Source organism: Schistocerca nitens, chromosome 1, assembly GCF_023898315.1.
Source record: "Schistocerca nitens isolate TAMUIC-IGC-003100 chromosome 1, iqSchNite1.1, whole genome shotgun sequence".
NCBI lineage: Eukaryota > Metazoa > Arthropoda > Insecta > Orthoptera > Acrididae > Schistocerca > Schistocerca nitens.
The window spans coordinates 410,860,335-410,876,431 of record NC_064614.1 but is presented as its reverse complement, the minus strand read 5'-3'; the positions used below and the strand labels follow the sequence as shown (position 1 = coordinate 410,876,431).

The 16,097-nt window shown below is 39.7% G+C and overlaps 1 protein-coding gene across 1 annotated transcript in view; it reads right to left on the bottom strand.

The window, feature by feature from the left end:
* LOC126249756 (RING finger protein 10) overlaps positions 1-15,857 on the bottom strand; it is a 106,908-nt gene extending 91,051 nt beyond the window's left edge. Inside the window, exon 1 of the mRNA XM_049951447.1 lies at positions 15,486-15,857. Within this exon, the coding sequence (XP_049807404.1) occupies positions 15,486-15,576 (91 nt within the window). The 5' untranslated portion in view covers positions 15,577-15,857. The remainder of the gene's footprint in view (positions 1-15,485) is intronic.
* Between the last annotated feature and the right edge of the window lie 240 nt (positions 15,858-16,097).

The following is a 16,097-nucleotide window of genomic DNA, read 5'->3' as shown; positions in this document are numbered from 1 at the left end:
GTGTGTGTGTGTGTGTGTGTGTGTGTGTGTGTGTGTGTGTGTGTGTGTGTGGGGGGGGGGGGGGGGTAGAACATGATGGATGGTGGGATGTTGGATTTGTGTTCATTACTTGCTTTTCAGTTTACAGACTGCGTACACCTCCCCAGCATTTCTTGTCCAGTTCTCTTACACGAATGCATAAAATACTCTCACTGAGCACTTGTTTAGAGTTATTTTCAGGTTATCAAATGAGTACTTATTTGCAGTTGTTAGGTGAGCTATTATGTAAAAAATCTCTACAGCTGAAGCAGTAAACTTTCCACCACAATGAAGAGCCTGCCCGCCCCCCCCCCCCCCCCCCCAAGTGTTACATGCTATGGATACATATTCAACAATGCCGATTTCATAGTCACCACTATCACAGTCTGAAATACTTTTCACAATAGGGGGCACATCAAATGCATCAACCAAGTCTCAGCTCTCCCAGAGACTTATACTGCCTCCCTCTGAGACAGAAGTAGGTAACCTATTTGCAAAGGAACTTCAGGTATTTCAATGTAAGTCACACATCACTTTACAGCAGGTTACTGTTCCAGTCTTTAACACTATCAGTCTCATTCCACGAGACATATTTGCACCCACCTTAGAAGCTATACTGTAGATGTGTGGCAAGTGGCTCCACTCAGTAGAGGCCACTCTACCAATGCTAGCAGTTCTTGAATGGAAGAGATTTATGCAGTCTACCACTAACACAATTAATGGTGAGAGAAGTACCATTAACTTTCTGGTTATTCTTTAAGTCACCACCAAATGACAACACAATTATACGGCTTTACAATATGCAATATGTTGTCAACAACAGACAGCAGCAGAGTGCCACACTTCCCAAACCAATTCCTTTCCCAGCAACACTAGTACACAGATCACTAACATCATAAATTACACTCTTCTCAGCCTCTGTTTACAGGAATGTATTTTACATAAAAGCTGACTTAACAACTGCAAATAAACACTCACTCAATACACTGAACATAACCCCAGTCATGAACAAGTGCTCAGTGCAGTTATTTTGTCTATCCACACAGAACTGGACATGAAATGCTGGGGATGTGTAGGCTACCTAAACTGAAAAGCAAGCAGCACTTGTGGTACAGGAAGTTGCCTTTCCCAGAAGAACACTACAGCTGCTGTACACAATGACTAAGAATCTATTTCCCCTCTAGCAGTGTAAAGAAGATGTACAGTGATTTTTCTAGATTCTGCACATATGTATTTCTTGCATTAGTTTTATTAGTAACTAATCTCTGCATTCCATGTCTATGAGCTGTGTTGCCACCAATTCATAAGGCACACTGTGGAGAGTCAGTGTAACTACGTGAAACACACTGTAGTTGCTTCTTGTGGCATAGACAGAATGGGAAATCAACTGCTTTATCTTCAGTTTGCAGACCTATTAAGGGGGGAAGCGCATGACCACAATTCAGCAATCTACTGTCCTTGTGTTCTACCTCACATATGTGCCCCCCCCCCTCCCCCCCACCATGTTGCACTTCAGAACACAATCCCTTAATATGGCTCTCCTGAACTTACACACATTTAATATTTGTTTTTAATCCATTCCATACAACAATAAATATTAACTTTATACCATTTAAACAGTTTTTTAATACTTTGCAATTTGCCATTCCCTGCAAAGCGGAAACTATTAGGAAATTTAATGTAGTTAAATTCTGTACTGGGAATAATTTTTACTAGAAGCAGCAGTTTTAAACATGCCCCCTGCCCCGCCCCAATGCTCACACCCCCATCAGCCAGGATTTTTGCGTCAACTGAAGAATGGGATACAACCCGTCAGCTTTGAACAATGACAACATAGTTTACTTATAGATAATGTCCTTATTATAAGGCTATAAGATAATAAATTTGTTATCTTCAGTGGTGAGGTGTCATCATTGTAAATTGAAATAAATGGATGTGTTTTTAACAGACAGAGCTATACATTGTGTACGATTTTTGTCGCTTGTATTAACTTAAATCACATGCTTGTTCCAATTCATTTGGTACTTATTTTCATTCTAAGTGAGTTTGAGATATTCTGGAAGAATTGTTTTTCATTCTGGACAATTTTTACATTTTGATTTTCATCTGTAGGTATGGATTTATGTATTCCTATGAATATGGAAGACTTAAAGCAGGATTCGTCAACTGCAGTACAGAACACAAATTTTACAATTGTCACTTTTTTGCCTTTGACGATACTTTTCAGTCAATACTAGTTCTATCGAAGGCGAAAAGACTGACGTGTGAAAAATTTGTACCCTGTGCTTCAGTTGACCTATAAAGGTCACCTGAAAAATAGGATACTAGTGCCATTAAAGACAAAATATGCAACATATGTAACATTGGCATCCTGTACCTCAGTTTAACTACGAACATAGTATCCCGTTCTTCAGTTGACCTATAACCGATTCTCCAGTTGACCTATACTGCATAGGTCAGCTGTCTTTTCACCTTCACTAATACTAATATCAACTGAACAATAAAATGCTAGTAGTAGCAGAGGCAGGGGGAAAACACCCCAAACCTGTAAAATTTGTATCCAGATTTCAGTTGACCTAGGATACTAGTGCTAGCGAAGGCGTAAAGGTCGACATACTTTACACTTGTATCCCTTACTGCAGTTAGCCTATACAGATCAACTGCAGTTCAGGATACAAGTCATACAGGTCAACTGAGGTGTTCCATGCTAATGTTACTTCTGTTTCTTTTTTTGCAGTAATACCCTATTCTTCAGCTGAGCTATATAGGTCAACTGAAGAATAGGATACTAGGACTCAAAAAAGCGATATATTTAAAACTACAATTGAAATATGAACATACGTGATAAATGTCTACCATCTGTTTTCTCTGCCCTGCATTCATTTGTTTCTCAACGTTTGTTTTTGCTATTAAATCTGTGCAATACATCATCTCTGGTAACGTCTGACATCATTGGTCAAAGCTGACAGGTTATACCCCTTTCTTCAGTAATCCCAGAGTTTTACTATGTTGTTTAAAACACTCCAATCTACCACTGTGCTAAAATTTGTGACTTCATGAATCTTTTCTCTTAGTAGACTTTGTTTGGTCTTTGTTGACTGGTTAATATGTGGACAATACCTTCACAGTGTGGTCTCAAGGAGAAGCTCAATTAACAGAGTTTTTATATTACCTCAACTCCATTCATTAGAATGTCTGGTTTCCTATGGAATTAGAGAAAGATAGATGGTTTCCCTTCCTGTGCATTTTGTTTGGACTGAAAAATGATTGCTCTGTGCAGAATTCAGTTTCTAGAAAGCCCACACATTTACAGTCATCGAGTTGTCAACACCCACCGCAAATTATGAGTGTGCGTTAAAAAACTTGTACAGAGAGCTCATACAGTATGCAGATGGTTTGGTAACAGTTCACAACCGAAAGATAGTGTTTAAGGAGAATGGCTACTCTGCCCGAAAGATTAACAAGGCTGTGTCTGGTAAAAACCAAAAAGAGGAAAGGATGCCAACAAAATCTCTAACTTTTCGTCCCTTTGTTGGTAATATTTTGTTTAAAACAGCCAGAATCATCTATAATTTTCAGATGAAAGTAGTTTTCCGCCCACCATCTAAGTTTGCCAACTGCTGGGGTAAGTAAAGGAAACTATGTTACTGTGGAAGGATGGGAATTAAAAAATATCTTGCCAGTATGTTATGGCTTGTAAAGGCCAGACCATATGCACTGTGAAAGAACATTGTACTGCAAATCAATGCAGCAGTCACCTTATGCAAACCAAACAAGTCTGTTATTGCCAAACGTTGCACCTCCACTGGACAATCAATGGAGCATGGTAAAACAATTTTGGTCACAACAACAGTTTTTTGAAACACCATTATTAAAGAACCCATAGAAATATGCATGGCGGAAAATCCGATGAACCACTACAGCATCTACCAACTGGATTATACAAGAAATCATGTCACCTCCACGATTTCCGCTAACCAAAGACAACAGAGTGCACCGACAGCCATGTTAAGCAGTAATGCGGAGGACGGATGAGTACGTAGTTCCATCGCTGATGGTGCTGCAACTGGGTAGTGTTATCTGCCTGTCAACATGATTGTGACGCATGCCAGAATACTCACAGTGCACTGTATATTGCAGAACAAGTATTTGAAAGCTCGCCTGAGGGTGACTGGCAGGTGCACAGTCTTAATACTGATGTAGTTGCTGACGAATGGAAGCAAGCCTGAAATTTCTTCATAGACTCAATTCGCTGAAAAATTTTAAAATTCACTTCGTGACAGTACTAGTCCACCTGCTGTGCAACACATACAAAACACGCAAAATATCTCAAGACTTCAAGAAGAATGTAGTAACTTCAATTCTAAAGATCATAGCTAGAGGTTGAGATAGGCGAACCTACATTTATAGCATTTGTGGATTTAGAAAAATCTTTTGGCAATGCTGAGTGGAACACACACACTTAAATTCTGAAGGTAGCAGGAATAAAATACAATGAGAGAAATTTAACCCCAACATGCACAAAAACTGGACTGCAGTTACTCGAGTTTAAGGATATGAAACTGAGGTGGTAGTTGAGAAGGGAATGTGGCAAGGTTTGTTGCCTATCTTCAATGTTACTCAATCTGTTGTGCCTTTCTGCTATACGGTGGGTAGGGCAAATATCTTTTCACTAATTTGTAATATGTTTGTTTTTTCATCATGCTCTGCAACCATCTGAGAGCCTGCTGTGACACCAGTCACCTAAAGGCTGTGTGCTCGCAGCCACATCCACTGTGGGATCTAATGGCAAATGCCATGTGGCTATAAGATTGCCGATGACAACTGTGTGTCCACGGGGCTAAACTACTGGGTCACAATCCCTCCAATTCATGAGAGAAACACATACAAATAGGAAAAATCAATCAAAAACGAGGGGATTTGCCTCCTATATAAGCAAGTCAACGAGTTTAAAAAAAAGGCGGACAGTAGTAGTAACACGATAGGTTGCCTTGAGCCAGCAGACATGCGGCAGCCAAGATAGCTTGTGGCCAAATAAAATAAGAATTGGAAGTATCAACGACTTCAGGAACCTTGTCACCGAGATAAGTTTCTGGGTGCAGGCGCAAAGTCTAGAGTCAACAAAAATGCGTAACTCATGATTTTGCAGTGGTTCAGGGCCCAGTCATGGACTCTCCACACAGTCCCCTGAAGTTGGCACTCAGCAATGCGCAGTGAAGAAAAGGCATAATACAGGCAAACACATTTGTACTGTGACGGAGAGACTGTTGGGCCCACTGTTTTTACGATGCCACTGATGGCGATAGCAAACAGCGTTACACTCAGGACCGATCCCTGAGGGACTCTAGTTTCCTGTATACATTGGTTGCTGAGAGTAAACTATCTGGACCTGAAGTAGTCTGAGAGACAGGAAATTCTGGATAAAAATGAGTGAACTGCCCCAGAAACCCAATCATGCAGTGTAGATAGTATGTGATGTTGCCAGGTGGTATCTTATGCATTCTGCAGGTCAAAGAACACAGCGATCAGATGTTGTCAATGCGCACTGCTGATCCCAGGTGAACCAGATGATCTGTGGTGGAACGGAAAGACTGAAATCCAACAAAGACGGCAGTTGACCATAAGTTTGGATAGCTTACACAACTGATTTTACATAACCCATTTATCAGAGAGATTGGCTGGTAGGCCTAGTTCTTTAAAATATGTTGGTCCTTACCCAGTTTCAGGACAGGAATAATAATACCTTCCTGCCAAATATGAAAAAGCCCAAGAATATGTTTCATGCTGTCGGCACAAAGATATTTCAGCATTTGGTTGTGAATTTTGTTGGGCCCGGGAACCATATCCTGACATATGCCAAAGTGCTGCAAAACTCTCATTTGCCAAAAGGGACGTTGTATGACAGAGAACCGTGTGCATGGTAGGATAATGGGCTGCACTCAGTGAAGTGATTCTGGGTCAGGAAATGAGGATGGTAACTACTGTAAGTGGACACACTAGTGAAGTGTGCCGCAAAACATCCAGCAAGTAAAACAGGATCAGTGCACATGTTACCATTAACAAGCATGCCAGGAACCGCCGTGGGTGGTTTGTAGTTGATGGCTGCTGGCTGTATATGCAGCAGAGTTTAGTTCATATTTGGAACAATGGGGTACGGGATCGCATTGATGATACATGTTGTTCCCAACACTCCTGCTCCCTATTCTTTATTAAAAATTGTAATTTCGTCCAAAGTCTGTAGAATGTTATTAAATTATCCTTAGAGGAATGGTGCTCAAGCCACCGAAGCCTCTGCTGTATCTGAAGACCATCATGGCACCGACAGCCATTGGAATCAGCCAGAGGACATCATTGCTGTGGCAGCAGGAATAACAGTATCAATAGTATTCTGTACCACTCCGTTGATATCTGACGCATGACTGACTGCAAAAGTGGCTTTGGAGGAGAAAGCCTGTCAGTCAACTTTCCGAGGAGCCCAAAGTGGAACATGTCCCATATGTCTGAGTGGACAGAAGAGAATAATAGGAAAATGGTCGCTGTCATAAAGATCACCATGGACTGAATCAGGGGTAAGATAGGCTGCAAACTGTGAGATACAACACTTGAGTACGTTCTGCGGGCCGCACTGAAATGTGTTGCAGCTCCAGTGTTGAGTATGCAGACATCCAATTCTGGAAGGAGGTGTTTAGCACCCGGCCTCTGCGAGACACTGTCGCCACCCCGCACTCAACTGTGGGCATTAAAGTCCCCAGCATGAGGAAGGGAAGAGGTAACTATTCCATTAACTTTTAACAGCTTGTGCTAATGGGAAACATACATTTGGATTGTCGTTAAAACTGACAGGCAGACGCTACTGGCCATGGCCTCTAGTTCAGTGGTAAGGAGCATTTGAAAAAGAGCTTACGAGGGAATGAACAAAACTGCACACTCTTGACACTAACACAATAGGTACAGTAGGGTTTGTACGTTTTCAGAGCAGGGAGATGTGTCGCCGTAAACCACGTTTGTTGAAGTGCTATGCCAATTACGAAATAAGTAGCCAGTAAATGACGGAAATCTGTCAGGTGGCGATAGTGGCCGTTACAGTTCCATTGAAGGAGCAATGGAGTCAGGTCCGAGAAAATGGCGAATGGAAAGATGGGTGTGATTACTTTGCTACCAGCTTGCAGGATGCCTGATTGTGTAAGACATCGTCAAGGTGGACAGGCTCAACCTTTGCAGGGACAGGGAGCAGAACATCTGAAGCCTCAGGAAGAAGTTTATCTTTCTGCTTATCCTTCCTATCTCTGTGAGACTCAGATTTCTGTTAATATTTCCCAATTTTATGTTCATAGAGTGAAGAAGACCATACTTTTCTTCAGCTCCCAGCCTATGGCAGCTGGTCCCTGTCTTTGAGAGGGGGCACCTTGACAGGTGTCCTCATCACTGATGACAACAGAGGATGACTAGGCATCTCTGGCTGCACAGATGGTGTGGAACTACTGTTGCTACAGGGGTGGGGGTGGGGGTGGGGGTGGGGGTGGGGAGGGTGAGGGTGGGGAGGGTGAGGGTGGGGAGGGGGTGGGTGGGAGTTGTCATTCCCTCCTCCAACCGCGGGGCAGGCCCTGGAATACGACAAAGTCTAGGTGCGAGACCATATCGCATGATGTATAAGCTCACTAAAGTCACAAAATTTGAGACCATATAAATCAGATTAAGTCTTTCAAACTTTTTCTTTGCATCTTGATTAGACAAGCAGTCAAGTCTTATTCTCTTAAATTTTCTTCTTCCTCTTGAACACTAAGCATTGTGGTGACCAATGAGGTTATAGTTCCAGATAGTTAACACATTGAGGGCGTTGGTCACAAGGACTGCCTTCATGGGATGTGCCCGACAGCCTCATTAGAACAGAGGGAGCATGTGTGTCCGAACCTCTGGCACCTAAAATATCTCATCGAAGGAGGAAAATTAGACCTGACATCACATCTAAAAACCATAACCTTAAACTTCCAGGCAAAATTTTGCCATTGGAAGGCCAGGATAAAAGCTCCACTGTTTTTTCTATTATCTTTGGGTCTCTTCTCGATGCGGTAAACAAACTGGACACCACGCCAGCCACACCAGATTAGTATGCAGCTTTTCATCACCCTGAATTCCATCGAACTTGTTATGAGAAACAGTTACTGGTATATCTCTTATCTTTACACAGCCCTGAAGTGCCCACGATTGATTGGCACGTGACTGGTCAACAAAGAGCCATTCCTCATTCTCCCCCCCCCCCCCAACCAATCTTCAATATTGTCAATGAAAAACAGTGGCTGTCAGTTCGGGAACAAACCAAGAACTTGGCAAATTGTACACTTCTATTTCTCGTTGAATGGCTCTCATCTTGAGACATGGTCATAGACTGAAATGCCACACGACTGTAAACCTCTGCATTAAAATCACTGTTCCTGACTGATGAGATGGCCGTGCTGACATGGCCACTGTTAAATTTGATCCATTTCATTGCAGATCACCTGCAGTTCACTCTGATCACAGGCCCTCCCTGTGGGCGCCACACCGCCAGGGCAAAGGCTATCAGGCACACCCACCGTTGCACGGAGTGCTGATACCCAGAAGCTGACAGGCACCTACTCCTTGACAGACACTGGAAGGTTACAGCCCAGATACCGGCAGTGCGATCCCTATGTTGTCAGGGGGCTGCCACTGAGCGAGTTATGTGACAATCCCACAATAACAAACCTGCTGCTACACTGGATTCTGGGTGCAGAGGTAGATCCATTTGATTATTAGGTGTAAAATGTAACAGTGCACAGTTTATGGCCCGCACTTCTGTAAAATTTTTATTCAAAGTACTGACCATTGCTTTCTATACATTTTGACTACCTTTTTGGCAATTTGTGGACACCACACTAATAGAAATGTTCGTCTTTTGAAGCAAACCTATCGGACACCCAATTTTCGACTTCTTCGTAGGAATCGAAGTGTTCCTCAGCCAATGCGTGTCCCATTGATAAAAACAAATGGTAGTCGGAAGGGGCCGAGTCTGGTGAATACGGCGGGTGGGGTAACGGCTCCCAGCCAAGTGTTTTGATTGTATCCTGAACCAGTTTTGCTTTGTGTGCAGGTGCATTGTTGTGTAAAAAAATTACTTTGCCGTGTCTTCTGGCCCATTCTGGTCTTTTTTTGATCAATGCATAGTTCAAATTGATCATTTGTTGTCTGTAGCGATTAGTATTCACAGTTTCACCGGGTTTTAGAAGTTCATGATACACCACACCTTTCTGATCCCATCAAACACAGAGCATTGTCTTCTTGCCGAATCGATCTGGTTTTGCAGTCTATGTTTATGGTTGTCCCGGATTAACCCATGATTTTTCCCGTTTAGGATTCTTAAAATAAATCCAATTTTCATCGCCAGTAACAATTCGAGGCAAAATTGATTCTCTCATGTCTTTGAAGCAAAATTGGACAAATGGTTTTTCGGTTTTCCATCTGTCTTTCATTCAATTCACGTGGCACCCATTTTCCACACTTTTGGATCTTCTCATGGTCAGAAATTGTTTGTTGTGCAACATTTAGCATTGCTGCCATTTGCTTCTAACTGAAGGTATCATCTTCATCCAACATTGCTTGCAATTTGGTGTCTTCGAACTTTTTTGGTGGTCTTCCACGTTCTTCATTTCTTACATCAAAATCATTAATTCTGAATCGTTGAAACCATCTTTTGCATGTTGCTTCTGATAGAGCATGATCACCATATGCCTCAACAAGCATTTGATGTGACACTGCAGCACTTTTTTTCAATGAAAACAAAAAATTAATGCTTTCCGCAAATCATCACTTTCTGGTACAAAATTCGACATTGTTAACACGATGAAAACATATGATGATGTTTGTTTCATGACTTGATGTATACTAAATATCTTCGACAGACGTCATACCATCAAACAAAAAAAAAATTAAGGCTCGTTCACAACAAATGTTCCCTATCGACACATTTGTATTTTAACACTCATTTCGTACGGGTACATCTGGTAAAGGTAATAACATGACCCAATAAAAATACTCCAATCAGTTGTCTTAAGACAGGCAAGGAAGTGCTGCGGGTCTATTTTGGTGTCCAACACTGCAGGGGAGTGAGAGGCTATAAATTATCTGTAATAAAGATAATTACAACAACATTAGATTTTGAAACCACACCACTTTAATACGCTATATTATGTTTCCTTGCATTTTGGACCACTGTGCTACATCCCACGTGTGTCTCACTTTCCTTAGCTCTGTCAGCTCACCACCAAATTGTCACCTTTCAACCTAACCTAGACCTCGCACTGCACTCAAGGACACCATTCGTTAGCTTCGCCAACTAACAAGATGTTACCTTCCAATCCAACCTGAACTTCAGGATATGCTATGTATCAGTCTTACCACACCATAAATTCCATCTGAGACAAAAATCATTGAAAATATTTTAATGCCCATACTGAAAAAGTGCTGTATGAAACAGTTGGAAGTGGTTAGAGCACAAAATGACAGGAGGGCCATTAGCACTACACAAGTGATTCCTATTGCATCATCAAAACCAAGAGGTGTATTTCAGACTAAATGTTTGATAAATTTTTCAACATAAAAGGTGCAAATGTACTACATATATGCCAAGGCATCTAGAGGTTCCCACATGACCACCCCAGACTTCGATGAAATTACGTATGAACATCTGCACATGTTCCAAATGAACATTAGTAAAGTTTTACAATCACTAATTTAATACTTCCACCACAAACCACAAAGTGCAGCTGTCAACAAAGCACCCATGACTTTTCAGCAACTCAAGAGTAACATCTCCAGCAATATTTTCTTGAAGCAAACAAAACTAGGCCATCTTTACAACAGCAATTTTTGCATGGGGGGGGGGGGGGGGGAAGGGTGATGGGGGCAGGGCAAGGAGGGGGAATTTGTGGAGTTTAGCAATTTATATCTCCAGAAGTAATTGCTGGATAAACGTGTAACATTGCATGTAGTGCCTTAACACCACAAGGTCTTGGAACATAAAAATTCATTCTCCTATCACTGCTTTCCAATAGTTTACAAAGTGCAAAGATAGATTTTTTAAGCTATTTTTGGACAACTTTTACAAAAAAGGAGTTTTCTACAATCTCTTTTAACTATAATCATTAGAAAGAACATGTTCTATACAAACTAAAAATATTTGGTTTTGTAATGTGAGTGTATAAGCTCTATAAACAACAATAAGCTGGAGGTGTGTTAAAAATGGGTCCATATTCCACTGGAACTCAAATCAAAACTGGCATCTTTTATTACGTTCTACAACTCTCTGAGGAAGGCAATGTCAAACTTCAGAAAGGACGCCTCTTATCACAATGCAGCGTGTCAAATTTCAGTGTTCCTATGTTATAACTAGAGAATAAACCTAGTTATAAATTCCACAATTTAACTGTGCATTACCGAGGCAATGGAGATCATGGCACACAGCGTATAAATTTTGGTGAACTTTAGAGCAATATTTCTGACTGTTTTTGAAATGAATTCACATAACATAATTATTAATTTGTCATTTTCTTGTGTAATGCTGTTGGTGTGCTAGTTTAATTCCAGTTTAAGGTATAGTGTACTTTTTGTTAGCATAATCTGCCTTTTATGTGGAACATTACTGTACTGATAAATATGTTGCTATGGTCCATGGTGATTTAAAAACTGCTGGTTTCTTTTGAAGTAAGAAAACCAGCATCTCCATCAGATAGGCCTCACATGATAGCTGTGCAACAGCAGCCAAAATGTGTTTCTTTATCAAGGTCCCAAACCTGGTATTTTCATTACACACTATCTGAAGCCCAATGATGCACTTCCATAAGTGTATGAGGTCAAAATAAGAAGAGGTCTCCTTCCACCAACACCATGTTCAGTTCAAGATCTTTTAATTTTTACAGGTTTCAGTAATTTGCTGTAGAATGTCTTGAGGCAAACAATACTGCTGGCCAGATGCTGTCACTGATGGGACTGTTAGGGAAGAAATTTTGGCAAGACAGAACCCAAAAAATTACACTTTTCAAACATGATTACTTCAAATTATTAGAGCGTCAAGAAAGAGAGAACTATTCTTTTTATTAGATTACTTATTCCATTTCATTTTATATCAATTTTTTTTGTAGAGCTGAATCATAAAAAAAACACAAATTTGTTACAAAGTCTTTTCAGAAAAAGTATATTGAAAGTGTAGCCTTGTACACAAGTGAAATATGGACAATAAGACAAGAAGAGACTGTAAGCTTTTAAAATGTGATGCTACAGAAGAATGCTTAAGAATAATTGGGTAGAGCAAATAACTAATGAAGAGTCACTGAATCAAATTACAGAAGAAACTAATTTATGACACAGGTTATCTGAAGAAAGGTTGGCTTAGGAGCAAGGTTGATGCACACAATACATCTAAGCCAAAGCCTTTACGAGACTGGGTAATCTAAAAATGTCAATGAGCAGGGGACAGTATATTTTTAAAACACAAGATAGACTCAAATAAAGTAAATAATTGCCAACACACACACACACACACACACACACACACATACTAATAGAACTCAAGAACAATCAATACTAAAAGAAGATTTACTATACAGACCAAATGGAAAACAAGGAAACATTGGTAACAGTTTTCTTGTGTTCATAACAGGTGAACACAGACTCCTACAAAGGATGGGGGGGGGGGGGGGGGCAGCAGAATGATGAGGAGAATACATTTGTGGATTTGGGTGAACAAAAGCCGACAAATTCGAAATTATGCTAAATACATCAGTCGCAATCTGTACTTACACTTTAAAAACAATGAGAGCAAGTTCGTCTTTCCATCTGGTGTGTTATAAAAGAATATCATTCATTATATTAAGGGACAAGAGTGAGTTGAAGCTCCCAGAAGTGTAAAATCCTGATAACAGGAGGAGGATTGGAATGAAGTTCAACCCTTGATCACTTTGACAAGTGAAGTTTTCTTTTGAGTGTGCCTATCAACGACTCAACACTTCTGCTTTTTGGTGAGTGGTCTGCTTTAACCAGTAAAGGAATTTTCATAAATATAACCTTTTCAATAAAAAGTGTGTTATCTCTTTAAAACATCTATCACTGGTTGCTATGTAATCCTACCATGAACTGGAAAAGTTCTAAAACTGAGTATATTCACCAAAAGGTGATGTGACAGAAGCCATTAACATTACGTATCTAGCCAAAGCCAAAGACTTATATTTAACACACTTGTTGACCCATCATTACAAATATTCAACTGAGGAAATAAACTAAAAGAGCAAGAGTGAAGAAAGGACTCCAATTACATTTTTTGTAACTAATTTATATCTTTTCTGTAGCAGTGAGAGTAATAGATCGACTGCCAGTTACTAATGGCACAGGATATTTCACTAGAATGAGATTACTTTTAAGCTTAACTAAGTAAAAAGATACAGAAAATGTGTTCTCTTTGACTTTACAGGTGGTGAACAATTAACAGTAGTACTATAACTTCACTCTGGCTACAATTTTTAATTTTAATTTGGAATACTTCCTGTCGTTTCGATTTTTTAAGCACACACACCCTCTTCTGATATGTTTTTTGAATTGCACTGTACATTCTTGCGTATAATTAATTAGGCTACTTACTTTTATGATACAAGTATAGCTATCACACCCAACAGACAAGAATTAACTGGTGAAATTGTAAACGATGTTTATCAGAAAATCATTAAATAGTTCTCTGCAAATGGGCTATCATTAAACTTTGACAAAACACAGTATATACAGTTCCACACAGTAAATGGAATGACACCATTGATAAATATAGACTTCGATCAGAAATCGGTAGCTACAGTAGAATATTCAAAATTTCTAGGTGTATGCATTGATGAGGGGTTGAACTGGAAAAAACACACCGAGGATCTGCTAAAACTTGAGTTCAGCTACTTATGCTATTAGAGTCATTGCAAATTTTGGTGATATATATCTGAGTAAATTAGCTTACAATGCCTATTTTCATTCTCTGCTTTCCTATGGCATCATATTCTGAGGTAACTCATCATTGAGTAAAAGAGTGTTCATAGCACAAAAGCATGTAATCAGAATAATTGCTGGAGCTCATCCTGCAGACAGTTATTTAAAGAGCTACAGATCTTCACTGTAGCCTCACAATATATAGGTATATTCACTTATGAAATTTGTTATTAACAATCCGAACGAATTCAAAAGTAATAGCAGTGTACATGGCTACAACACTAGGAGAAAGGATGATCTTCACTACTCAAGGTTAACTCTAACTTAGGCTCAGAAGTGGGTAAATTATGCTGCCACAAAAGTCTTTACCACTTACTTAATAGCATCAAAAGTCTGACAGACAGCCACATAGCATTTAAAAGGAAATTAAAAGAATTTATTAATGGCAACTCCTTCTACTCATTAGATGAATTTTTGGATATAATAAGTAGGTAATTTCCCGGGAGGGGGGGGGGGGAACCCCGTACTAATCTAATCTAATGTTCCATGGGCTACAATTGGTATGACATGGAATGTGTCACTTCACAAAGAGGTACAGTTTCTCTTTCAAAAACATGGCATCATAGGGAGCCTTTACACAATTAAAAATCAACTTTATCCCCATTCATACGGTGACTGTAAATAATTGACAGAAGCTGATATTGCATCAACATACATCTACTTTGTATAATTGCGTTTTACATTGCTTTAAGTTATCTTTTTTCCGTCTTTGAGTAGTATTTCACAGACAAAGGCATTTTCACGTGAGTTACGTGAAAAGCTGCAACTTGTCAAATATTCTTCACACTGTCATTTACACTGTGACAACAGCAATTAGGCCAACAGATACATTAATTATCAGTCTCCATAGGGCAATTGGATGATCAAGTAGGCCTATTTCGTTAATATTACGGAACGTTTACTTCTATTGTTGATGTTTCCTTTCAGGTAATATTTTTTATTCCAGATTTACAAGCAAAACTGTCTACTTCATATTTTTAAGCTATGGGCTACGATGATTCAAGTTCTACACTTAACTTCATTCCTCCTTTCTCGCTTCTGTGAGTTTCTGCAACTAGATAAAATAAGCACTTGTACCAAAGTTAATTTTTCTTCTCTCTGGTCACATCGTAAACATGACCATAGGCATTATATTCTTTCAATTGCAAATTTACTACGACTTCGCAATATGAATTATTGTATGAAGAAAGAAAAATGAGGAGCTTGTCCGAAACTATTGCGCAATTGTTAAATTAAAAGGAAAAAAACCAACAACACGGCATCTGTTGCGCTAAAAGGCGAGTCATAAGTTCATTCTGTTAAAACTCACAACACACAACTTATTTTGCTATGCTAATGAAAAACCAGTGTCAAAACAATCGTTCATAATAACACGAACAACAAATAACAGTTTGCCAAGGTCATTAAAATGATCAGGTTAAGTCAATATTCACCTTGATTCTTCTTAGTCTCAGTACAATTCCCCTTTACTGGGGGTTGCACTGAACGAGTTGATTTTTTGTCCATAGTAAAGTCCTCTAGCATCTACGATGGTGGAGAAATAATCTCCGCATGGAGAAACAGCAAACAATTTCAGGCCCGACATTTTTTCAGCAAGCCATGATTAAAATTACACAAATAATAAAACCTTTTGCCAGTGCCACAAAACTGGTTCAAAAGATGCTAAAAGTTTATACACGAAGGAAACGAAACCCTTTCGGGAGCAGGGATAAACCCTGTCGCCGAAAACGACGATGAACGAAAGCGCTTTTGACGAACACTGTCGTCGCTGTAATGGCGACGGCCAACACTGAAAGTCACGGATGAAGGGAAAGGTGGTATTGATTTCAGCACCGACGACAAACATTTTGCATCGTTAATCGTAGAATATTCCAATTGGTGACGTTTAGACGAGAGCAATCTATACACATGCGTTATCATTAATCTTTTTTCTTTCGTTTTCCGGTTTGAATCGCTAAGTGACGATAAACATAGTTGGTAAGCTTAAATGAGTTTGAAAGTTTGGTACGTATTAATCCATTGTTTATATTTTTTCATATTACGAG